The sequence below is a fragment of the Schistocerca serialis genome, chromosome 4, assembly GCF_023864345.2.
Source record: "Schistocerca serialis cubense isolate TAMUIC-IGC-003099 chromosome 4, iqSchSeri2.2, whole genome shotgun sequence".
Classification (NCBI taxonomy): domain Eukaryota; kingdom Metazoa; phylum Arthropoda; class Insecta; order Orthoptera; family Acrididae; genus Schistocerca; species Schistocerca serialis.
The window spans coordinates 429,543,826-429,571,010 of NC_064641.1; the positions used below are offsets into that span (position 1 = coordinate 429,543,826).

The following is a 27,185-nucleotide window of genomic DNA, read 5'->3' on the forward strand; positions in this document are numbered from 1 at the left end:
GAATGGTCCTCGCCGATACCCCAGGAGCAACAGTGTCCCTAATTTGCTGGGAAGTGGCGGTGCGGTCCCCTACGGCACTGCGTAGGATCCTACGGTCTTGGCGTGCATCCGTGCGTCGCTGCGGTCCGGTCCCAGGTCGACGGGCACGTGCACCTTCTGCCAACCACTGGCGACAACATCGATGTACTGTGGAGACCTCACGCCCCACGTGTTGAGCAATTCGGCGGTACGTCCACCCGGCCCCCCGCATGCCCACTATACGCCCTCGCTCAAAGTCCGTCAACTGCACATACGGTTCACGTCCACGCTGTCGCGGCATGCTACCAGTGTTAAAGACTGCGAAGGAGCTCCGTATGCCACGGCAAACTGACTGACATCGACGGCGGCGGTGCACAAATGCTGCGCAGCTAGCGCCATTCGACGGCCAACACCGCGGTTCCTGGTGTGTCCGCTGTGTCGTGCGTGTGATCATTGCTTGTACAGCCCTCTCGCAGTGTCCGGAGCAAGTATGGTGGGTCTGACACACCGGTGTCAATGTGTTCTTTTTTCCATTTCCAGGAGTGTATACAAGAGCAAAGAGGGAACAACAAGAGTGGAAAACCAAGAACGAAGTGCTCGGTTTGAAAAGCGTGTGAGACAGAGACGTTGTCTTTCGCCTTACACGTCGAAGAAACAATGATAAAGTAGGTTCAAGAGTGGAATTAAGTTCCAAGGGAAAGGATGGTGGAAACTGACGGAAGAAGGGTGAAGGATGCGAAGGACTAAGACAAGATTGGAATAAACACACATCCGGGCGATTCTGAGTACTAAGCTACTTTATACTGTAAAGTCCAGACTGCAGATGAAGCGAGGTCTACCCCGTGATCAGACCTGCACTGGCTGTGTCCAGCAATATAGGGTTACCTAGACACGAACTGCACAGTGTGCGCCGGCCGAAGTGGCCGTGCGGTTAAAGGCGCTGCAGTCTGGAACCGCAAGGTTCGAATCCTGCCTCGGGCATGGATGTTTGTGATGTCCTTAGGTTAGTTATGTTTAACTAGTTCTAAGTTCTAGGGGACTAATGACCTCAGCAGTTGAGTCCAATAGTGCTCAGAGCCATTTGAACCATTTTTTTTGCACAGTGTGCCGTGGAGCGCAGAGCAGCATTGCGCAGCAGGTGGAGAGGACTCACCGCGCTGTTGCCGGCCGCCGCCGCCGCCAGCAGGGCGGTCGCGCCCCCCTGGGTGGCGCGCTCGCGGTCGCCCCTGTTCAGCACCTCCAGCAGCGCCCTGGCGCACTCCGCGTGGTCCCCCTCGGCCGCCAGGTGCAGTGCCGTCCTCCCGTAGCTGTCCGAGGCCGTCGCATCCGCTCCCAGAGTGAGCAGCTCCCTCAGCACCTAACGTGAACAAAAGGACCCTGCCAGTGTGGCTTTGCAAGCGGATACTCAAGTCAGTCGTCGTTAATATCAATGCACATTATTTCCACAGGTTATCTGCCAGTCATCCTCACGTTACTCAGAGAAGACTAACGAAGACTTTATCTTTACCACGCTTAATTAGAATGCTGAGTGTATTTTGCATCTGTGAAAGGGGAGGTACATTATCAGACTACTTGGTGGGCAGCCCTTCTGGGTTCAGTGCCAGATGACCTGTTTCACATACGGTCGGAACTTATAAAATACTATACCAATACGGTATAAGCTGAATAAGAAGGAACGCTGTGACCGTTAAACATCTTTATTCAAAGACATGGGCGAATTTCCAAACCAAACTCAAGTTTTAAATTTCGCATTTAAGATATCGTCCGTGTAGGAGGATGGAGCAAACACAAAAATGTTTGACCATCAGACAGACTCCCGTATGGAGAACGTAGTAATAAGCACATCTGGTGTAGAGAAACAAATGCGATGGTTGAAAGCAAAAGAGTTGTCATCTCCTGATGGAAGTCCAGTTTGATTTTACGAAGAGTATCCCTACTTAGCTTGCGTTTATCGTGGATTCTCACCCAGTGCAAAGTCCCAAGCCAATGGAAAAAAAATTACAGATGACTTCTATGTATAAGAAAGGTAAAAGAATGGCCCTGAAAAATTACAGGCCAATATCTTTAACATCGCTTTGCTCGCCAGTTCGAAACTAATAAATTTCTGGACGCGCAGTTAGAGGCGCCATGTCACGAGTAGCGCGACCGCTCCCGCCGGACGTTCGAGTCCTCCCTCAGACATGGGTGTGTGTGTGTGTGTGTTGTCCTTAGCGAAAGTTAGTTTAAGTTTCTTTCAGTAGTGTGTAACTCTATGGACCGATGACATCAGCAGTTTGGTCCCTTAGGAATTCACACATTTGAACATTTTTTATAATAGATTTCATTGAAAGTGAAAACCTTCTGTCCAAAAGTAAGGTTTTAGAAAGCATCGCTCGTGCGAAATGCAGTTTGCCCTTTTCTTGCATAATATCCTGTCAACCATGCATGGAGGGCAAAAGGCGAATTCCATATGCCTAAATTTCCGTAAAATGTTTGACACAGTGCCACACTGCCAACTATTAAAGAAGGTGGAATCATAGACAATAAGTTTCCAGGTATGTGAGTGGTTCGAAGATTTCTACGGTTCCACGACGGTGAGTGTTCACCATAGATAAAGATACCGTCAGGAGTGCCCTGGGACGTGTGAAACGACCAACGGTTATTTTCTTTATACGCAAATGATCTGACGGGCAGGGTAAGCACCAGTCTGCCGCTGTTTGGTGACCTGTTGGAAGGCTTGTAGCTGAGTGACTTGACTGTAGAAGGATACAAGATGACAGACAATATTTGTAGTTGTTACGATGAATGGCAGCTAGCTCTAAATGTAGAAAAAATGTAAGAATGCAGATAAGTAGGAAACAGAAACCCATAATGTTGACGTAGAGCATTAGTAACTTGCTGACTGACATAATGACATCGATTAAACATCCACGCATAACGTTGCAAGCCAGTATGAAATGCAATGAGCATGTAAGAATTCTAGAAGGGAAGGCGAATAGTTGATTACCGTTTATTGGGAGAATTTGAGGAAGTGTAGTTCATCTGTAAAGGAGACAGCTTGTAGGTCCCTATTGCGACCCACTGATGAGTACTGTTAAAGTCTTTGGGTTTCACAAAAGGTTGAATTAAAGGAAGCCTTCAAAGCTAGATTTGCTGTTGGTAAGTTTGAACAACACGCAGGTATTATGAAGACGCTTCAGGAACTCAATGGGGAATGATTGCAGGGAGGGCGACATCCTTGCCAAGGAACACTATAGAGAAAATTTAGTTATGGGATGTGAGTGTGACTGATGAACAATTCTGGTACTGCCAGTTCACATTCCGCGTAACGACCATGAAGGTAAGATTAGAGATAGGGGTCGTATGGAGGAGCACAGACGTTTTTTCCTTGTTCAGTTTGTGTGTAGAACAGGAGAGTAAATGACTAGTACTAATACAGGGTACCCACCGATACACACATTATGGTGGCTTCCCTGCTGTGTATGTATACGTATATTTTCATCATCAAGTGCTCATAGTCAACCCATAAAAACGATCTCTTTCAATGGTGGGAGACTCTAATTTCCTAATATTCTCATCAAGGAAATTAAAATTTCAAACTCGTGAATGTGCGAATGTCCATAAATAGAAAAAGGGTCTAACCACCAGAACGTTGAATGCAAGCTTGCAAACGTGCATGCATTGTGTTGTACAGGTACCGGATGTCACTTTGTGAGATGGAGTTCCGTGCCTGTTGCACTTGGTGTGTCGACAGAGGGACGGTTAAAGCTGGTTGTGGATGACCGTGGAGCTGTCCTCCACTGATGTCCCAAACACGCTCGATTGGAGACAGATCTTGTGATTGAGCAGGCCGCAGACAGACAGGTTGCAGGCCCTCACCTGGGCTCCTTCTAACCACAGCCATCATTATCACCGTTATAGAAGCAGCTTTTATCAGAAGACACAACAGACCTCCATTATTTCTTCCAATGAGCTCTCAATTGATACACTGAAGTCTCAAACGGCAGTGGTTTGGGGTAAGTGGAATGTACGCTATGGAACATCTGGCTCAGAACTTTCTGAGCCGTGATCACTCCGAACTATGCATTTTCTTGAACTTGGCTGTCTATCTGTGTTTGATTTCTCGCTGTTGTAGCAGTTATTCCATGGTTATTCCTCCTTCTACGTGTGGTAGCGCTGATGTGTACCGATATTTGCACCGTGTAACATCTTTGGTCTTCTGCGTACGGTTTCCGGCTAGGGGGTCTGCGGGCATTCGGTCGGTTGGTGCGGACCAGGGAGCGTATCTCCGCGCGGTGCAGACAGCTGGGTCTGCTGGCGGTCCCTGCGCAGTGTCGGAGCATGTGTGGAGCTGTCCAGTCGTTACGAGCTTCCTAGCCTACCGACCCAGGACGTCAAAGTTGAGTGGTGTGTTAAGTATTCAAGCCATGTCTGTTCATGTTGTGTCATTCTTTTCATTGGTTCGCTGTTGGGGAGCTTTTCCTGTGAGAAACACTGAGTGTTTGTAGAGGTAGAATTTAGCCGCCATGCAGTGGAATTAACTATATTGGTTGACTACAATTCAAGTGCAGCATCGGAATTTACTGTCTTGTGGCCGTTAGTGTTCCAGTTACCTGCCCTGTCCACTAACCTAACTTCAGGCAGTGTCCTTTCCGCACCTGTTGTCGCTGTCCAACACACTGTGTAGTTTTGACAGCTTAATACATATACATTGTAGATAATTACGTCCGTAACATTTTGTGTTTGAGTTCTTATGTACCGATTGGTGGCAAGCAAGTCGTTTTGTCGCTCGTTCCATGGCTGTCCCTTGGCTGGGTTACCGACGGATCAAGTGTAGCTGCGCACACTACCTCTCTCACATAAGTAAACAAGGGCAGACCGATCCCCTGGAGGATTCTGAGTGCCGTTGTCTTTACTGTCTTTCTCACCAGTGTTCAATTGTCTGTTTATAATCCATCACAGCCAATGACTAAAAAAATTCTTGGTTTTTACTGTGTTTTGTGTAAACTAAAGGTCATCACCTTCGTATAAGTAAGTTTGAATTTAGGCAAGTGGATATTTGCTGAAAGTTAATGCCGTTTTGTTGTCTTTTCTTTTAGTGTGGTTTCAGCTACTTAAAACTTAAGGCTTGTTGTTATGTTTTTAAAATTTTGGAAAATTAATTGTGGGCCTTTAGCCTTGGAGCCTTATCCTTAAATTTACCTGTCAAGCTTAAAAATTGCGGCTTGGAACCTTATTCTGAAAATTACCTTTCAAACATAAACATTGCAGCCTTCTGCCTTTGAAATGTTATGGAACTTTACTTTGAAATCTTGAAAATTTTTTGTGGGCCCTCAGCCGTTTGTGTTGCATCTTGTTTATGTTTGTCTGTCCACCCTTGCCTTGAGGCTTTTAGCCTAACTGTGATATATATATATATATATATATATATATATATATATATATACTAAACGAGCAGCGATAGAAATACACCGTTTGTTGCAATATGCTTGGGACAACAGTACATTTTCAGGCAGACAAACTTTCGAAATTACAGTAGTTACAATTTTCAACAACAGATGGCGCTGCGGTCTGGGAAACTCTATAGTACGATATTTTCCACATATCCACCATGCATAGCAATAATATGGCGTAGTCTCTGAATGGAATTACCCGAAACCTTTGACAACGTGTCTGGCGGAATGGCTTCACATGCAGATGAGATGTACTGCTTCAGCTGTTCAATTGTTTCTGGATTCTGGCGGTACACCTGGTCTTTCAAGTGACCCCACAGAAAGAAGTCACAGGGGCTCATGTCTGGCGAATAGGGAGGCCAATCCACGCCGCCTCCTGTATGTTTCGGATAGCCCAAAGCAATCACACGATCATCGAAATATTCATTCAGGAAATTAAAGACGTCGGCCGTGCGATGTGGCCGGGCACCATCTTTGTTAAACCACGAGGTGTTCACAGTGTCGTCTAAGGCAGTTTGTACCGCCACAAATTCACGAAGAATGTCCAGATAGCGTGATGCAGTAATCGTTTCGGATCTGAAAAATGGGCCAATGATTCCTTTGGAACAAATGGCGGCCCAGACCAGTACTTTTTGAGGATGCAGGGACGATGGGACTGCAACATGGGGCTTTTCGGTTCCCCATATGCGCCAGTTCTGTTTATTGACGAAGCCGTCCAGGTAAAAATAAGCTTCGTCAGTAAACCAAATGCTGCCCACATGCATATCGCCGTCATCAATCCTGTGCACTATATCGTTAGCGAATGTCTCTCGTGCAGCAATGGTAGCGGCGCTGAGGGGTTGCCGCGTTTGAATTTTGTATGGATAGAGGTGTAAACTCCGGCGCATGAGACGATACGTGGACGTTGGAGTCATTTGGACCGCAGCTGCAACACGGCGAACGGAAACCCGAGGCCGCTGTTGGATCACCTGCTGCACTAGCTGCGCGTTGCCCTCTGTGGTTGCCGTACGCGGTCGCCCTACCTTTCCAGCACGTTCATCCGTCACGTTGCCAGTCCGTTGAAATTTTTCAAACAGATCCTTTATTGTATCGCTTTTCGGTCCTTTGGTTACAATAAACCTCCGTTGAAAACTTCGTCTTGTTGCAACAACACTGTGTTCTAGGCGGTGGAATTCCCACACCAGAAAAATCCTCTGTTCTAAGGAATAAACCATGTTGTCTACAGCACACTTGCACGTTGTGAACAGCACACGCTTACAGCAGAAAGACGACTTACAGAATGGCGCACCCACAGACTGCGTTGTCTTCGGTATCTTTCACATCACTTGCAGCGCCATCTGTTGTTGAAAATTGTAACTACTGTAATTTCGAAAGTTTGTCCGCCTGAAAATGTACTGTTGTCCCAAGCATATTGCAACAAACGGTGTATTTCTATCGCTGCTCGTTTAGTTTTTATTGCTGTTTCAAATATACCGGTCATTTCTGAAACACCCTGTATATATATATATATATATATATATATATATATATATATATACTGGGTGTTTCCCTGTATATATATATATATATATATATATATATATATATATATATACAGGGTGTTTCAGAAATGACCGGTATATTTGAAACAGCAATAAAAACTATATATATATATATATATATATATATATATATATATAACTGAAACTGCGTGTTTTCAGTCACTAGAAATTTATCTCGCTGATTTTTAAGATTTATTGTGTGGAGGCCTTCAGCAGTGACAGATTTGGTTTTTGAAACTCATAGTTGTAAAAGTTCGTCTTTACTGCCACTTTGGTTGTAAATGTGTTATTAAATTATAATAAATTACAATTTAGGAGTGAAACCAATTGACACCTTATTTGGCCCTTTTCCACAATCCTAATCAGCTGTTCTGCCTAGCGGGTTTAGTGGGCAACTCACTGGTTGCAGAGCGTGGTTACGCTTGTGCTTACCAACCTAGTTGCGGTCAGTTTCACTATTGTTTCGATAGTGTCTGTGGCATCGTATTATTTTGCTTGCTATCGTTTCAGGTGTTAAGATAATGGCAGTCAGACAGTGTCTGTGGATTGACCTGCTGAGAAGAGACCATCTCATTTACGAGACGGCAGTAATGCGTCAACCGACGGAGGGCAGTGTTCCAGAACTGGTAGCCCGTTTGCGCGCGGCCGTGCTGCAACCGATTGACGTCACCTCAGCAGTGATTGGTGAGACAGGTGCGGCCATCCGATTTCTTGGTGAGGCCCTTAAAGGCCTTGAGGATACTATTGGTCTCCTAGAAGGAACCCACCCTAGTGAGAGTCACTTGGGTCGGTTGCGGGCACAGCTGGTGCATTTAACTCAGCTGGTGCATGTAACTAATCGGGTGGCTGATTTGAGTGCGTTAGATTTGGGAGAGCATCACATTAAGTTGGGCGCTGAATTAGGAACTCTGGTGAGTGTGTTATAGTTTAAGCTTACATGCTTGGATTTGGATGGAAGGAAGTTCGAAGATAGTGACTTGGCTATCAGGGGGAACATGGAGGCCAAGCCGGGGGTGGCATTGTTCCAGTGGCTGTTAAGTTATATGGCGTGTTTGCTGAGTTGCCTACCCCTGTGACTTATTTCTTTCGGGGTCTGACGGAACTGATAGTAGAGCGAATTGATCCTGCGTCTCGAACTGCAAGCGGCAGCTTTTCGCTTTCCGTATCACGTGATCCTGTCGTGGATATACCCGCTAGATAGAGGCGAGTTGCAGAACATCCTCTCACGAGCCATGGACGAAGAGTTCACCTTACAACAATTAAGGGGGCTCATATTTAGTCAAAGATTAACCACCGGGGTTCGAAAACAACTTGAGTGCCTCCACATTTGGGAAGTGTAAGCGGGGTGACGAGCAGTTATATCAGTATGTCGACAGAGCCCACAGAGCCTCCTTGGCTTTGCTGATTGAATTACCTGATCGAGAATTTGTTTCTATCATTCTCAAAGGGAATGCGTGCTGCAGATAAGTCGCATATTGTTTTCCGTAAGCAGCCTGAGACCTGGTGAGACGTGGTCGTAGCAGCATCCGCATTACCCCTTGAGTGCCACGGGCGTTGGGAAGTTGCAGGGCGCGACATAGGGACCGATTCTGCTCGTAGATTATCCACATCCGTTGAAGTTGGCGTTGTTTCAGATACAGCAGTACAGCTCATTTGGTACGCTCTTGTGATCAGCCTTGTGCTCTTAGAGCTAATAGATGACGCCGAGTTGGCACGCGAACCCGGGTTCAAGCCTTCAGGCCTTGGTGTACTCGTGTGGTCACCCCCGCATTATCCCATTTGCCTTATGTTTGTTCTCGGGTAGGTGGCGAGCCCTTTTGCGCTCTCTTGGATTCCGGTAGTTCCTTGTCATTATTGAGTTTTGAGTGGTTTTTGGAAATTGGGCCTCTTACTAGACTTCGTTCGGTCCCGTCCCCGGTGCAGAGATGTCAGGTGGCCAATGGCCAGGTGTTACCTTTGCAGGGCTGGGTCCGGGGGACTGTATCGGTTGCCGATTTTTTTCTGGCCTGTATCTTTAGCCTTGGTTAAGGGACTGCCTGTTAATCTAATATTGGGGTGTGATTTCATTTATAAAACCGGGCTCATCTTGGATTATTTTGGGCGCACCTTTTGCTTTAAGTTCTCTCTTGGTGAGAAATTTGGTCTTTGTAAGTGCGCTAAACCTGGTGTATGGCGAACTCGGCAGTTCGAGTTCGCCATACCAGATCTTCAGATTCTTTACTTTCCACTTCCGCACCAACACTTCATTTTTAAGCATACCCACAGCACCTAAAATTGAACTTATTTCCGTAGATATGTGCACTACTCCATTACAGATCCCATGCCGATGAAGCAAATTAAGATTTTGTTGGTAAATAGTATTAAAGAATAGATTTCATGAATATGTGGTCTGACCAGAAAGATAGAACAATTCCTGTGACAGGACTTGTTTCTCGGTTTTGAAAATTTTTATGGTGAACCGAATTTTCAAATAGATTTCGCAGCCAGTAGTAGTTCGCTAAGACTGAACAATATTTAGACTGGGACACTGTTAGTTACTCTCTGGTGAGTCATTGAGACCTGACAAAGACTTCCTCCAAACGATAATTTATTAGTATGCTGTGTATATTCCTCACATGGGCGAGGATGATGGAGACCGGCTGTCTACACTACAGGGTTGGCAGCGAAATTGCTGGTGGCATTAGCTGTCCTCAGCGTTGCTTCTCGCGGTACCTATCACCGTACACTAAGATCTTCTCTTAGAACATATTGCGACAATAACAGGGTTCCACCCACTGTCCAGCTGGAATCTACTATCACGGTTGATTACATTTTCCACCATGCACATTCTTTAATGATTTGTCAGTCACAAAAAGATGTTGCTGTGGCCACAATTTTGTTGCATCGTAGTCGTCCAGTGGAGATACAATGTTTGGCAATTGCAGTCTTAATTAGTTACGGAATGTGAGTGCAGCTTTGATGTTTGAGGGAGCATTACTCGATGGTGCACTTAGTATGACATATCTAACGTATGCAACATTGAACGTGGCACTTTGTACGTAGGGCATCAATAGCCGAAATATTCCAAGTTGAATTAGGAAGACCGCTGCTACTGTAGAAAGTCTTTCTTTAAAGACAAGACCGGTTTTGCAAACTATATTTGCATCATCATGTGTTTATCGCCAAGCCATGGAAGCAATTTATTTTTTTAAACCGGAACCAGAGGGTTCCCCAACAATCTCATGAACGTAGACTGACGGAAAAATTATCTCAAAACTAAGGAGGACTTGTGCTAGATAAACGAATGTTGCTAGGCGTATACCAACATGTGAAAGATGACATCTATTCAGACTTCGCTCCAGTCGCACAAGAGTAACGCTGATAGCACCGCTATAATAATGAATATCAGGTTTGCTTTAATACACGCTGTGACGGTCGTGAGCGTTAGTTAGCTTTCAAATTGGACGTCTAGTTACCTTTCAGATTGGACGTACTGAATTGATGATAGTCAAGAATATCTTTCAGACGACAAAGACGCCATTTCTAAGAGCTCATGTAGTTTGACGCGGCTGACTAAGAGGGCAATGAGAAGCTGGATGTGCCGTTTGTGATACTGTAGAGGGTCATGGCAGGAATATGGCCGCTATATACGATGGCTCGCAGCGGTTGTCACGGGAAGGTATGGTCGGAGGTAGTCCGGTCTCAGGTCGGCCACATGGCACTACTGAGAGGAAGGGCCGTCGTGTTAAGCCAGTACCTGTGGGGCATCGTACTGCGCCTGCAGTAACAGTTCGAACAGCAGTTGGAACCACAGCGATAAAACGATACAGATCGGTTACTTCAAAGACAGTGAGACACCCGCTAAATCCGCTGGGCAGAACAGGTGATTAGGATCGTGGAAAGGGTCCAAATAAGGCGTCGCTCGGTTTCATTCAAAAATTGTAAATTATTATAATTTAATAACACATTTACAACCATAGCGGCACCTACCCGAACTTTTACAACTACGGGTTTCAAACTCCAAATCTTTCACTGCTGAAGGCCTCAAAACAAGAAATCTTAAGAATCAACAAGGCAAATTTCAAGTGACTGAAAACACGCAGTTAAAATTATGAATAAATAATTAAAATATACATATATATCACAGCTAGGCTGAAAGCCTCAAGGCAAGGCTGGACAGACAAACATAAATAAGATGCCATACAAACGGCTGAAGGCCCACAATAAAATTTTCATGATTTTAAAATAAATTACTTTAACCCTTCAAAGGCAGAGGGCCGCAATGTTTAAGCATTATAGGTAACTTTAAGAATGAGGTTCCAAGCCTGAAGGCCCACCATTAATTTTCCAAAATTAAAAAAAAAATAACAATAAGCCGTAAATTTTAAGTAGCTGAAACCACACTAAAAGAAAAGACAATGCAATGCTAATAACCTTTTAGCAAATATCCACTTGCCGGAATTCAAACTTACTTATACGAAGGTACCTTTAAATTACGTAAAAACAGTAAAACCAAGAACTTTTTTAAATCATTGACTATGGTAGATTATAAACAGACAATTAAACACTGGTGAGAAAGACAGTAAAGACAGCGGCACTCAGAATCCTCCAGGGGGTCGGTCTGCCCTCGTTCACTTAGGTGAGTCAGGCACTGCGCCAAACTACACTTGATCCGTCGGTAACCCAACCAATGGACAGCCGCGGACCGAGCGGCAAAACGACTTGCTTGCCACCAATCGGTACATAAGAACTCAAACACAAAATGTTACGGACGAAATTATCCACAATCAAATATGTATCTCTATTAAACTACACAACGTGTTGGACAGGAACGACAGGTGAGGAAAAGACACTGCCTGAAGTTACGTTAGTGGCCAGGGGACTGATTTGCTGTTCATGAGTGGCTGGATAGAATGTAATACCGATGAGACAGGTGACGAGCCGAGACCAGGCAACATCCTTGATCGTTCTAGGAGAGAGTCGACGTGCCAGCCTAAAATATACTAGATCCGCCAAAAGCTGAGCCGACTAGTAACACCCAGAGTCGGTCTCCCGCCAAGCCATCGGAAAAGATGAATTACATTTTCAAAAGTACTGTTTATATAAAATGACTTTATAAAACAGGATACCACTTTGGAAAGCACTTCATCCTGGGACTCGAGAGCGCTGGACGAGTAAGACTTCTTCTTCCACACTCGCCAGCTGGCAGTTAGGTTTGACTATAGTGATGCGTACAATGGTGAGACCTTTTTTATCAACTGCATTGTGTTATTGTCGCTGGTTTCTCATATCTGGAACGAATTCCCGGTCTAACAATTTGGTGCATATAATTGTAATTAATGGTATAAACACTCCTTCCACAGAGTTAACTAAAATGTATTGTAGCTGATGTCTTACAATTGTAATAAATTATTGACATAGTTTTGTTATTTCTGGGTTGGGAACCCAGTGGTGACCTTGAAATTTTCATTAGATGTTGCTGATGTTGCTTCACACGTTGGCTGTCGAGTGTTGGGTGCATCAGTTGTGTGACAGGGCACACAGGTGAAGATATACGTGGGGGCCAATTGAGTGTAACCAGTACCATACAGATTTCAGTCCGCTGGTTTCTGCAGGTTGCGGAATCCGCTCGTACAAGCAGAATACAGCAATTGGTAATTCTAGTTCGTACGGTGGATGCGAATAATCTGTCATATTGATTTTCATATATTCCACTTTTCTCGCCATCAGCTCCTCATAGTGAGCGTAAAACGACAGCACTTGCTATTGAAGGTCAAATCAGAAGCCAGGAATTTATTACGAAGAACTGAATGAAAATTTGTAAAAAATATAACGAAGGACAATTTCACTGAGACGACTGCTGCCTAGTTTCACCATTGTAGCCGGAAGCCAAATTTTCATTCCCAGTGACAGCCTTTGAAATCTAGCTCTTGTGTAAATCGGTATGCACTCGACAGCAAGCCCTGCTAATATATTCCAAAACGCCGCTTTTAAAAATAGGATTTTTCGAGGGCTCGTAACTCGGGTTTTATTGGCGATAGAAAGGTAGGTTCAAGCGTTCAGGACGTCCGTCAGGCTAGGAACCATTTTTACACCCAAAAGAAGGATCATCTTACCGTAACTATCCCATAGTGCAGGATCAAAGTTCGAATATTACATAGTTCGTCCAGTTTAGGCAAATGGAGAAAATCGGTTGCTTCTTTTTGCATTAGATATTGTCTACGGTGCACTTTAAGGGACTTATAGAAACACAATTTTGTTCATGGTCGGTTGCTTAGAAAAGACTAAAAATGTGTTTTTCACCGTTACTTCGCCATCAGTAGCGGTTATCCGAACAACTAGCTGCAGCAAAGTGCTCAAACTTCAACGGTGTGCTCTCTAGGCATTTATCTAGAAGTTCTATCTTCCCGTTCCCAAAAATATTTATCATTTATTGAGAAAACACTAAAAGATAGTTCTCCAGTACCAAAACCTAGCCGTGGGCTCCTAGACGGCCGCACAGTGAATGGCTGCAATTCATACGATATATTCCTAAGACGGCGATTCGAACAACCTTGAAAGTTTGTTTGATATCCGTACACGTTTCGGAGAAGAAGAGTTGCAAACTTACCCTACTCTTACACTTAAAACAATCAAATGTGGGGCAAAACGTTGTTTGTAAAGTGACGTAGCACGGAAAATACGTTGTAAAGTGTCTCCTTTATTATCCGAAAGGTTCTGGAAACCTATGTTGTAGTGATGGTGCAGATGTATCACTTTTTTGTACGTAAAATCCGGTCTGATGTGTAAAATTAGTTTTGCGTTATTTCTGTTTCACACAAGTAAACTATCAAAACTTTATTCGCCTTTTTTTAAACTTCGATAGGAGCATTTTTCCGCTGGCAGTCTTATACGTGATGCAGCTTCTGATCGACTTGACGCCGTCGTTGGAAACTCCGCTGCAATCTTTCTCGTGTTCAGTTTTTCCGACAGAATGCGTTCTTACGTACAGTCTCTACTATCTTGTGGGATCAGAATCCTCCCTTTCTCAACATATTTGGTGTATTGCCAGTCACTTTTCAACAGGAATGGTCCTCGTCATCAGTCAAAAACTAGCCATTTTGGAAACGCATATACCAGTCGTATGTTTGTGACCTGGACAGTTGTCTCCAAAAGATTACTTGAGCATGTGAAACAACACCGTGTACTAAGATACTGCTGTTTCAGATCAGCTACTAAAAAACTGCAAATTAACGGAAACACGAGACTTTAAGTATATTGACCAATAACTTGAAAGGATGCGAAAATATTGAGACTTAACATCCGGAATGTGCGTGAAAGATATCACGATAAAATTTCTGCTCCCTCAATATCGTGTATGAATGAGTAAACATGCCGTTTTCTGGTGTTATTTTGGTATTGATTAATGTTATATAAGATGTTATTCTGCAATTCCACATTTTATTTGTCTATTGCATACTACATTTGTGTCTGTTTGTATTTATGTGTATTTTGTTTGAGGTATTCACTAGGCTGCAGGCGGTGTTGCGTTCGAGGCAGCTGATGGTATGACATAGGCGCAGCTGAGGCAGGGATTCGCCATCGTCAACTGTAGCTTCAAGGCATACGACACATGGAACATTTCTTGAAGCCCAACTAACAAGGGAGAAGAAGAAAACACAAATTTTAAAGTAATAGCTCCTCAGTCTCATATCTGAAGACCTTAGATAAACGTCTACACCAGTATGCGATGAGACATCATTCTTTGTGTACGTAATTCTCGGAATAAATTAATTTGTCAACGCTAACTTCTAGTCTACTAATTTAAATGGATTGAATAATCAAATATGCAGTAGTATACTGCAGTTCGAGAACTGTACATGGGTCCTGCACGACTGGCCATGCTCACAGTTCAACTACTAGAAATTGATGTGACACCATAAAGCGTGTAGACCGTCATTTAGAACGAAACTGCAAGGCGAAGTAGTCAGAACCACGCGGTAAATTGCAGGATCTGAATTTCTAATGATTCGCGAATGCCAAGAAATTATACTCAAATGTTAATACGAAAACAAATCGTTGTCACCAAGACATAATACACTATGTGATCAAAAATATCCGGATACCTGGCTGAAAATGTCTTATAAGTTCGTGGTGCCCTCCATCGGTAATGCTCGAATTCACTATGGTGTTGGTCCGCACTTAGCTTTGATGACAGCTTCCACTCTCGCAGACATCTGTTCCATCGGTTGCTGAAGGGTTTCTTGCAGAATGGCAGCACATTCTTCACGGAGTGCTGCACTTAGGAGAGGTACCATGTCGGTCGTTGAGGCCTGGCGCGTTTTAGAGGATTCAGTTCAGGACTCTGTCCAGGCCATTCCATTACAGGGATGGTATTGTAGTCTAACCACTCCGCCACAGGCCGTGCATCGTGAACGGGTGCTCGATCGTATTGGGAGATGCATTCGCCATCCCCGAATTGCTCTTCAAAAGTGGAAAGCAAGATGGTGCTTAAAACATCAGTGTAGGCCTGTGCTGTGATAGTTCCACGCAAAACAACATGGGGTGCAAGCCCCCTTCATGAAAAACACGACCAAACCGCAACACCACCGCCTCTGAATTTTACCGTTGGCACTACACACGCTGGCAGATGACGTTCACCGGGCATACCCACACCCTGCCATAGGATCACCACATTGTGTGCAGTCATTCGTCACTGCACAAAAAGTTTTTCCTAATGTTTACTCTCCTTACACCAAGCGAGGTGTCGTTTGGCATTTACCGGCGTGATGTGTGGCTTATGAGCAGCCCCTCGACCATGAAATCCAGGTTTTCTCACCTCCTGCCTAACTGTCATAGTACTTGCAGTGGATCCTGATGCAGTTTGGAATTCCTGTGTGATGGTCTGGATAGATGTCTGCCTATTACGCATTACGACCCGCTTCAACTGTCGGCGATCTCTGTCAGTCAACAGACGATGTCGGCCTGTACGCTTTTGCGCTGTTCGTGTCCCTTCACGTTTCCACTTGACTATCGCATCTGGAACAGTGGACCTAGGGATGTTTAGGAGTGTGGAAATCTCGCAAACAGATGTATGACACAAGTGGCATCCAATCACCTGACCACCGTTCGAAGTCCGTGTGTTCCGCAGAGCGCCCCATTCTGCTCTCTCACGATGTTTAATGACTACTGATGTCGCTGATGTAAGAAATGTATAAATTGTGTTTAGTGTCCAGACAATTACTATCACTCCATCCAAAGAATTCAGCGAATCTTTCAGCGATATCCTGCCGCTGGCTGACTGGACTGAACGACAAGCTAAGTTTCGTCAAATGACTAAATACGATCGACTCGAAGACCGAACGCAAGAAGACATGCCAAGATTACGTACCATGTTTAATCTCACTGAGAAGATTTTGGAAGACTCTGCAGTTTCGGTGCTAGAGAAGAGTCTGAATGTTGCACCAAAACCAGGGACCATTCCAATCCGAGATGTGATTAGTGGAATAGAACAGGGTGTTTCGAAACTTCCTAAGGATGCTGCCGAAGAAATTAGGCGTGACACGTGCTGCAGCTTAAGCTTCACCTGAGAGGTCCAATTTTAACATCACCTCAGCTGAAAGGAATGCTCTACGAGTATTGAGAGAAGACCAAGACATCGTCATCTTACCTGCTGACGAAGGAAAGCTACTGTGCTTCTCTCTCTTATACAGTAAATTAAAAAGTGATCCGACGGGTAGGACCCAGAGAAAGACTCTGGAACTAATAAGAGCTCGATTCCAGCTCAAGTCTCTAAGGGTTTGCGTCAACAGGCTGTAGTTCCTCCTAGACTCTACGGCCTACCCAAGATCCATAAGAATGGGGGTGCCTCTCCGTCCCGTTGTAAGTAACATACGAGCACCTACTTATTTGGTTCCCAAATATCTGACATAACTATTGGGACCTCTCATAGATAAGTGCGACCATCATATTCGAAACTCTGAAGATTTCATAGGTCGCCTGAAAACAAATTGCAATCGTCGGATCTCTTAGTAAGTTTAGATGTTGTGTCTTTATTTATAAAGGTGCCCTTTCAGGTCTATTTGGAGCTCATTAGCAACAAGTTTGAGGAGGACATAGTAGTATTATTTAAACATGTGCTTACTTCAACATATTTCTTATTTCATGACCAATATTTTAAATAATTGGACACTGTCACCATGGGAAGCCCTCTCTCCCGTGGTGGCCAATTATTTTATGGAGGACTTTGAAGAAAAAGCATTAGCGTCAGCCACTCTCAAACCCTCTTGTTTTCTGCGGTGTGTGGGTGATACTTTTGTGGTGTGGTCACATGGACTTGATACTCTACAAAAAATACGTTTCTTCAGCATCTGAAATCGCTCCGTCCGATTACAAACTTCATAATGGAAGTGGAGAAAGATGGTACTTTACATTTTCTTGAAGTTTTGGTACGAAGGAAACCAGAGGGACCTTGGGACACAGCGTCTATCGCAGGCCAACGCATACAGAGCTATATCTGCAGGTCACAAGCTGCCACCATCCTGCACAGTGAAGTAGTGCATTCATAAAGCACTTCCAGTATCTGATCCCGAAAGCCTTTCGAGTGATATACAATATTTGACGACAGTGTTCCGACAAAATGGTTATTCTGAGAGACAGATATGTAATGCATTCAGGCCCAGGCGAGTTCAATCCATGAAGCAAAATGAAGATACGAAGACACCCACCACTTTGGCCTTCTTGCCGTATTTTGGTGCCATGTCGTCAAGAATCGGAAGAGTTCTAGGAAGATAGGGAATTAAGTGTGTTTTTCATCCACCGAAAAACTGGAGAAACCTGTTGGGTTCGATTAAGGATGATCTTGGCCTGAGGAAATGTGTGCACACGATTCCTTGTCAGTGTGGGGCAGCATATATAGGCCAGACATGTCGTACAGTGCAAGAACGCTACGATGAACATCAGCCTTTGTCAACTGGAAAAGTCAGCAATTTCGGAACACTGTCTGAATACAGGACATTGCATGATTTATGAAAAGACGAAAGTTTTATCCGCGGCATCATCTTTCTCGGTGTGCGTCTTTAAGGAATCAATACATATCCGTACTGCCGATAATCTCATCAACAGGGATTCGGGATTTCAACTGAGCACAGCCTGGGAACCTGCATTGGCTGCTATTAAATCATGACGCGAAAATCATAACATTGGTCTAGTACGATCTTTTGTGAGCAACGTCTGGCCGCACTATTGGTAAACACAGATAACAGAGCACACGCAGGAGAGTTAAATCGAGAGGAGATTTCGTTTACCAGCATAATAAACGACAACTTTACTAAGCGAATAAGCAAAAAGACTGTCACGAAATGCTAACATATCACAACGGTTTATTAAAAGAAGTTAAACGTAAAATCAGAACTGAAACCTTTCGACACTAATCTGAGTCGTTAAAAGATGAAAATAAGAAGTTACCCAGTGCGTTACAAAAGAGCTAGTGGTACCCCACTAATAGTATGCACAATCAAATCATAAATTGACATCACTACGATGCAACACAGCGTGTATTTCGAACAACTGAGCACAAGTTGCCAATGGGATGCACAGTTGCAGTTCAGCTAATTGGTATGCGGAGACGCTTCCAGTACGCAGCCACTTCAGCTACGAGAGTTACCGCTAACACCACTATTCAGCGATCATCTGCCTATAGCACTCCAACACACATACAGTGAAGCGAGGTATCCGAATTACTGCTGACATCACTACAAAGCCAACATCCGCCAATGGCAATACAATCGAGTGGGTGCAAATAAAATTTGACTAAGAAAGTGAAGTGCTGAGATTCTGTGGTCATGCACCCGTTTGTGTATGAGACAGATATTTTCAATCAATTATTGTGATGAAGTTAGTTCAAAATACTCCGTGACACAATAACAGACAGGCAGATAGTTACCAGGTACGTATATATGGTAATACAATTGACCAGTCAAATCGTACAATATGTATTTCAAGGGCTGCCATCTCTCCCGCCTATGGATGACAGGCCTGCAGTGACGACAACTCCCTTGCCTAATACGCAGAAGGCATCACAAGGGCCTTCACAGACACGAAATACATCCCTTCTCCGAAAACGTAGTCCAGAAACAGGTTTTTCCATGCTGTATCTTCACATACCTCCCTCCTCCCACCACCTCCAAGAATCAGATACCAAGGCAGCGCCCCTCTTCACTAAATATCACCCTGGTCAGAGACAACTGAACCATGTCCTTCGCAAGGGCTTTGATAATCTCTCATATTGCCGTGAGGGGCACCCTATACAAGATCCATCCCAGCCCTCCTAAAGTGGTGCTCCTATGTCCACCCAAAATACATAACATCCTAGTCCATCATTAGGCCACCCCCACTCACAACCCCTTGCCACAGAGCGTGAGGCCAAGTCAACCCACCCAGTACCTCCTATCCAGGCTTATCCTACCCAAACACAGGCCGTACCACCTGTGAAAATAGCCATGTCATATACCAACTCTGCTGCAAACACTGCACAGCCTTTTATGTTGGCATGACTGAAGGGTCTCTGCATGAGCCTCTTCATGGTTTTGTCATACCATACGGATTCATTTGTTTGTCTCTGGGACCTCAGTTGGTGGTGCAAATGGTCTATTACCCTAGATGTAAAGACGAAAAGGGAAAAGACTGAGCAACTGAGTGTGTTTGTGGTGGCCACAGCATTCTATCCATATTTCGTTTTAATGTTTCATTACGTTCTTGGTGCTTGTCGGGGCCCCACTCGCATGTTTGATACATTTAAGTGCCGTACTTCAATGTATCTTTTCTTTCCTCTTCTTGTCCGATCAGTTGACTGTATGAAAGAGATTGTGCAAGGATTTCAGTGTGTAGATCTGTGGGATTGTAGTAGTCTGCCACTGTGTCAGTGGTTGGAGAGCGAATGTTTGCAGTGTGTTCCGTGGGACACGAGACGGGTGAGACCTACTGGCTGTAAGTGTGCCTTTTTGATGAGAAGTTAATGTTGTGTTTAATGTAAGTTTTTCAAAGTTAGACAAAGTAAATGATTCCTTTCATCGCTCATAGTTTATTATCGTGTGTGACAAATTTTACTTGCTAATTTGCGAGTTTTAAATGCTTTAAAATCGAAGAACGATGTTGGCTATTGTTCAGTTGAACTGTCAATCAAACACTTGGAGCGGGGTTGAGCTTATTGTGATTCAGTTCATTTTGTATAGTATCCCTTTCGCGAGAGCATGTATATTGCGTATGATTTGCATGGTTTTATGACTGAATTTTGTGCAATTCGTCTCACTTGATAACTTCCTTTATGCACGCTTTTGTTTGTGAGGACCGCGTGGTCGTGATATAATGAGAAAGTCTATAATGCCAAGGCCACAGTAATCTTCCGCTGTAGAATATTTGAATTACTTGTGATTCTTATTTATGCTTCACTTTCACAGCAATTCACTATAAAAGAAATGTTATTCAGTTATCCTGCATATTCGAATGAAGGGAACAGCCCCTCTTTCTACCCACGTTTGCTGCGGTGAAGGTATGTAGCTCTTTTCTTTCGTTTTAGTCTCTCAAGTGCGTGTGACTAAGTGCTCGTGATAAAACCATCCTTTGATCATTCCTCTTCCACAGAACATAGACCTTGCAGGGGACTCCGAAGTAAAGTTCGAGGGTCGACTAATATGCGACATAATATATTGCAGGCATCAGCAACCATCATATTACTCACTACAAACGTTCATGTGTCCAATTAAATTTACTGATATAATAAATGTTGTTTTGCCAGAATTTTTGTGTACTCCATGCTTCACCCAGCACTGATGTACGGCACATTCTACTGCATTCCGTTTACGCGACAGCTGTATTAAGGCCACGCTTTGCTGCCCATATTAAGTTTACTTGCAAAGATACCCCTTAATTGTAAAGATATCTTTCACTAGCGCCAAACAGCTGTCCACTAGGATGAGTAGGCACGAAAAAAGCAACTCCAACACAAAGTCCTACAAATTTCAGTGTGATCACCATTTGCCTCTTAGTATACAACAGGCATTAGGTGAGTCATTTTCGTATCTTGATGAACGTGTATGAAGATCACTTTTGTGTGCTACTTAATTCTTCGGGCTTACCGTGTCCCTTCCTTGAGTGGCTGCCATGAGCAGTGGCGTCCCGCCTTGGTTGTTCCTTGCCTCAAGGCTTGCCCCGGCGTCCACCAGCAGAGCGGCGCACTCCAGCTGCCCCATGGCCGCTGCCGTGTGCAGCGGGCTGCAGCCACAGTCGTCCGTGGCGGCCGGGTCCGCAAAGCCGCACAGCAGGTCTCTCAGCACCTGCGAATCATACACCGCTGATACCCAACATTCTTCCAGCAAGATCACTCGGCTTGAGCTGGTAATGACTATCACTGGCAACTAAATGGCTTTAATTATTCTTCACAATATTCTGATTTTGCATTATAAATAGAATCGTAATTATATTAAGGGGAAAGGGATCATGAGGTGACAGCTGGAGACGTTGTGCAAGTAAAGTTATCCCTTGGACAAGCAATTTGTATTTCTTTTCCTACTTTCATCATAATTTCGTCTTCTGCAGTTTTATTCATGGTGACTGTGTCTGGCAAGGAAACCGAGCGAGGTGGCGCAGTGGTTAGCACAATGGACTCGCATTCGGGAGGACGACTGTTCAATCCCGTCTCCGGCCATCCTGATTTAGGTTTTCCGTGATTTCCCTAAATCGTTTCAGGCAAATGCCGGGATGGTTCCTTTGAAAGGGCACGGCCGATTTCCTTCCCAATCCTTCCCTAACCCGAGCTTGCGCTCCATCTGTAATGACCTCGTTGTCGATGGGACGTTAAACACTAACCACCACCACCATCTGGCAAGGAATAAGGAACGCCTCCCTAATGCTGTTACTGAACACACAAATAGAATAAATTTGTCCTTGATACACATGTACCGAAACCTTATTACTGAGTTTAGCGGAACATATCGTTGGACTATCAGACCGATGTTCACGATTTTCAAATTAACACCTAGCTCTGGATAAAGGTTGCCTTGAATTTACATGAAACAAAACCAGGGAGCACACACCCTCACATTACAAAGCAAACGTAGATGCAGCACATTGATTTACTGCAGCTAGTCACCAAAGGAACCAGAAGAAAGACCTAACCCTAGGATTGATGCTGCAATATGCCACAATGGCGATTAATGATAGAACGGCTCTCATGTGGGAGCACCTGTAAAGTCGATGTGCCAGCAGTCTGAAACATGAAGCACAGATGTGATTTAACTAGCGACTGCAAAAAACTGGGAAAAGGTGAGAGAGAACTACGGATGCTGATGGTTTTATAGATTCGCAGTTTCAATTTATCCTTTGACAGAGACCCCCCCCCCCCCCCCACCACCTGGCTCCACATACAAACTCTACCGGAAATAGCCTGAAAAAATGAATCTGGACACCTCCCTAGCCTAAACCAAGGGTGATCATCCCTGACACCGGGAAAAATGTGGTTATGTAGTGACAAAAGCAGCATAGCAGTATTTTGCTTAGGGTCCTGGCGCCGGACTGTCAGGATTGAACAGCGTACCTCCAGCTAATGCACAAAACTGTCACGCTTTTTATTGGCCTAATGTCTCAATGCAGTTTTCTCATTCTAATTTGCTACATCATGGTTTACTCAATCAAATGTGTTCTCTACATCACAGTAGGGGATAGTTTTGTGAGGTGACTAGCTGCTACAACACACTAATTTCGACATGTAACCTGTAACTATTCAAAAGAGGATAGCAGGTGTTCTTTTGCGATCTTTCTCAAAATGAGGTGCTAAATACTGAGCGCTACAACAAGAATAACGAGATATCAATAGCGTCAGATGCAGGAGCAATTCACCACCACAATGAAATATAACGTAAACACTACTGTGCGTCCATAAGCTTCCATAGCAGGTGTCATCTTGAATAAAATAATTCAGGATATTGGGCCGCATCATTATTGAGATGGTCGTTGTCGATTACAGATAGTTTACCGATTATGTGCAAGGTGTGCTTGCCATTAGATGACAGGGATAGCGCTCGCAGGCTTGAAGCGAAGAGACATGGAACGTCTCGAAACAGTCAGTGTTTAGACAGGACAGTGAGACTGATGGAACTCGCCTGGCAGATTGCCCAGTGATATTCTTGAGGTATTGTGGGCAACTCCACGTGTAATGCAATATGTTATCTGCTCTGCAAGTGAACATTGAATTACTGCAGTGCGGTCTACATAGTGAGAAGCGTGTTCACATGCTAGCTTAGAGTTTGTATTTAAGTTCGTTGCACTGTGTGGAAGTAAGTATTATATTCCACCTTATTAGTTCTGCTTTTTCATCATGTTGTTCTGTACCAGTATCAGCCTGGAGAGGCTAGTCTTCTGTTTCAGTTTCACCATGGCTTCGTGAAAGGCAGAGAACCAATATCCGTCCACTGTGGCCGAGAGGTTGTAGGCTCTTCAGCCCGGACCCGCGCTGCTGCTACGGTCGCAGGTTCGAATCCTGCCTCGGGCATGGATGTGTCATATCCTTAGGTTTGTTAGGTTTAAGTAGTTGTAAGTCTAGGGGACTGATGACCTCAGATGTTAAGTCCCATACTACTTAGAGCCATTTGAACTATTTGAGCCACAACCAATTTGCTGCAGATACACTCCTGGAAATTGAAATAAGAACACCGTGAATTCATTGTCCCAGGAAGGGGAAACCTTATTGACACATTCCTGGGGTCAGATACATCACATGATCACACTGACAGAACCACAGGCACATAGACACAGGCAACAGAGCATGCACAATGTCGGCACTAGTACAGTGTATATCCACCTTTCGCAGCAATGCAGGCTGCTATTCTCCCATGGAGACGATCGTAGAGATGCTGGATGTAGTCCTGTGGAACGGCTTGCCATGCCATTTCCACTTGGCGCCTCAGTTGGACCAGCGTTCGTGCTGGACGTGCAGACCGCGTGAGACGACGCTTCATCCAGTCCCAAACATGCTCAATGGGGGACAGAACCGGAGATCTTGCTGGCCAGGGTAGTTGACTTACACCTTCTAGAGCACGTTGGGTGGCACGGGATACATGCGGACGTGCATTGTCCTGTTGGAACAGCAAGTTCCCTTGCCGGTCTAGGAATGGTAGAACGATGGGTTCGATGACGGTTTGGATGTACCGTGCACTATTCAGTGTCCCCTCGACGATCACCAGTGGTGTACGGCCAGTGTAGGAGATCGCTCCCCACACCATGATGCCGGGTATTGGCCCTGTGTGCCTCGGTCGTATGCAGTCCTGATTGTGGCGCTCACCTGCACGGCGCCAAACACGCATACGACCATCATTGGCACCAAGGCAGAAGCGACTCTCATCGCTGAAGACGACACGTCTCCATTCGTCCCTCCATTCACGCCTGTCGCGACACCACTGGAGGCGGGCTGCACGATGTTGGGGCGTGAGCGGAAGACGGCCTAACGGTGTGCGGGACCGTAGCCCAGCTTCATGGAGACGGTTGCGAATGGTCCTCGCCGATACCCCAGGAGCAACAGTGTCCCTAATTTGCTGGGAAGTGGCGGTGCGGTCCCCTACGGCACTGCGTAGGATCCTACGGTCTTGGCGTGCATCCGTGCGTCGCTGCGGTCCGGTCCCAGGTCGACGGGAACGTGCACCTTCCGCCGACCACTGGCGACAACATCGATGTACTGTGGAGACCTCACGCCCCACGTGTTGAGCAATTCGGCGGTACGTCCACCCGGCCTCCCGCATGCCCACTATACGCCCTCGCTCAAAGTCCGTCAACTGCACATACGGTTCACGTCCACGCTGTCGCGGCATGCTACCAGTGTTAAAGACTGCGATGGAGCTCCGTATGCCACGGCAAACTGGCTGACACTGACGGCGGCGGTGCACAAATACTGCGCAGCTAGCGCCATTCGACGGCCAACACCGCGGTTCCTGGTGTGTCCGCTGTGCCGTGCGTGTGATCATTGCTTGTACAGCCCTCTCGCAGTGTCCGGAGCAAGTATGGTGGGTCTGACACACCGGTGTCAATGTGTTCTTTTTTCCATTTCCAGGAGTGTATTTAACCTCGATTGTTCACAGTCAGCATCTGCAATTTCACTCTTATAAATCTAAAAGTGTGATGTTTGACCATTCTAGGAACATTTAAGCTTCGCCTCTTCTGGTGGTTTCTTTTGTTTTTTATAATATGATCCAAGTGAGTTAAGTTTACCATAATTAATTTGTTTAAAGATGTTTCTTCTTTAATAACTGTTTTATAAAATGTTGGTCTTCCTTCTTAATTTCTAGTTGGTGAAACAGATTCTCATTACTTAGATCAGGTTCAAAACCTTTTTGGTTGTTCGTAAGTCGGTTTCTTGCGCACTTTCGTTCCTGTGAAGGTTTAAACAATGTTACTATTATGTTTCTTGTATCATTTTAGTTTAATTCTATATTATTTTAAGGTCTCTTTCAAGGGTTATTTCTTTCACTTATTTGTATGAGAATTGTGTTTTGATTAATGTGGGTGACTCGAGCATTGGGGTGGATTTATTTAAGGGCTTTGGAAGAAAGTTGTTGTACTGTGGTGTTATAAGCTGTCTCCTCTGTTCTAGAAAACCAGTTGTCCTGAAAGTGTATTTTATGTTACGTGCCTGAGGGTGGCTGCCGTTGGCATAACGTTCATACGCGGCTGGTTGCACCCATCCGCCTGTAATCAAAATGGATCAGAATTAAATTTGGTTACATGATTGAATATTGCTTGATCATTATTTGCAATCTAGCATTTGTAATAAAGTGTGAATATGCGAAAATTTTGCCGGCCGTTGTGGCCGAGCGGTTCTAGGCACTTCAGTCCGGAACGGCGCTGCTTCTACGGTCGCAGGTTCGAATCCTGCCCCGGTCATGGATGTGTGTGACGTCCATAGATTAGTTAGGTTTAAGAGATTCTATGTCTAGAGGACTGATGAAGTCAGATGTTGAGTCCCATATTGCTTAGTGCCATTTGAACCATTTTAGGAAACTTTTGGCCCCCAGATTATGGTCCTAGTGCTCCTGGTTCAAATGGTTCAAATGGCTCTGAGCACTATGGGACTCAACTGCTGTGGTCATCAGTCCCCTAGAACTTAGAACTACTTAAACCTAACCAACCGAAGGACATCACACACACCCATGCCCGAGGCAGGATTCGAACCTGCGACCGTAGCAGCAGCGCGGCTCCGGACTGGAGCGCCTAGAACCGCACGACCACCGCGGCCGGCCTAATGCTCCTGATTTCGAACGCAAATTGTCCTTCCCCTGTTTTGATAATTACTTGATGAAGTGCCTTTTAACTGTGTGAGTTATTGTTAGCCTATTTCAAAGTTTTTTAAATCCTTCGGTCATTAGAGAGGGGGATTGTTCAATTATAAACTGCTAAAGCACTAACTTGCTAACATTTCGACAGACTTGCTGCAATGTTCTTCAGATCGATTCACTGCTGCGTTCTGGTGAAAGTCTTCCCTTATATACTTTCTGTTTCGTTTATCTGTTGGCTATAGACGTTACATATCTTGCATGTCATTCCACAATTTAAAGACAGGATGTTATTCAGGGGGTGGCGTATGATGGGCTGTTTACTGGTGACTGATTGGAAGGATGCTCTAGTAGGTAACTGGTAGGAAGTAGCGTATCGACTGGCTCTTGCCTGTGCCACTCTGGTGATTGGTAGGCAGTCTCTCCTTGGTGAATGTTAGTCAGTACCGTATCTGCAGCTTGTGTCCAGAGGGAAGCGTTTTCCATCAGTGAAGTGTTAAGGTCACACGGTATTTCTCTCGTGGCCACTGTTAATACTGTCAAATCCGGGTAAAGCGTGCTGCTGTTTCACGAACTCGCGTGGTCCGCCGGGCTGGAAAGGCTGACATCGAGGCGGTATGTAACTGTTAGCCATCTTCCCTATTCATGTTCAGGAATTTATTTTTTCAGTAATATCTATTGCTTTACGTTGCTGCATCCACGGCTGTCGAGCAAGCGCTCGAGGTTCTTGAAAGCTGACAGAATCGTCTCATTCCTGGTGGTGTTCTGCTACAACCCTATTGTTTTTCTGTCCCAGTCGTACGTAACGTTCACGCTCCGACATTTCGGTGCTAGTGGTTCTCCCGGTTTCACCAACGTAGACTTCGCCGCATTCACATCGAAGATAGTAGATGTCTACAATGAGGAGAGCATTCACGGCG

At 44.9% G+C, this 27,185-nt stretch overlaps 1 protein-coding gene across 1 annotated transcript in view; it reads right to left on the minus strand.

Annotated features, from left to right (window-relative positions):
- The window catches only part of LOC126474509 (serine/threonine-protein phosphatase 6 regulatory ankyrin repeat subunit A-like), a 172,604-nt gene that overhangs the window by 45,358 nt on the left and 100,061 nt on the right, over window positions 1-27,185 (minus strand). The window contains exons 8-9 of the mRNA XM_050101980.1: window positions 21,085-21,282; window positions 1,172-1,375 (exon numbers count right to left, since the gene is read on the minus strand). Of these exons, the coding sequence (XP_049957937.1) occupies window positions 1,172-1,375; window positions 21,085-21,282 (402 nt within the window). The remainder of the gene's footprint in view (window positions 1-1,171; window positions 1,376-21,084; window positions 21,283-27,185) is intronic.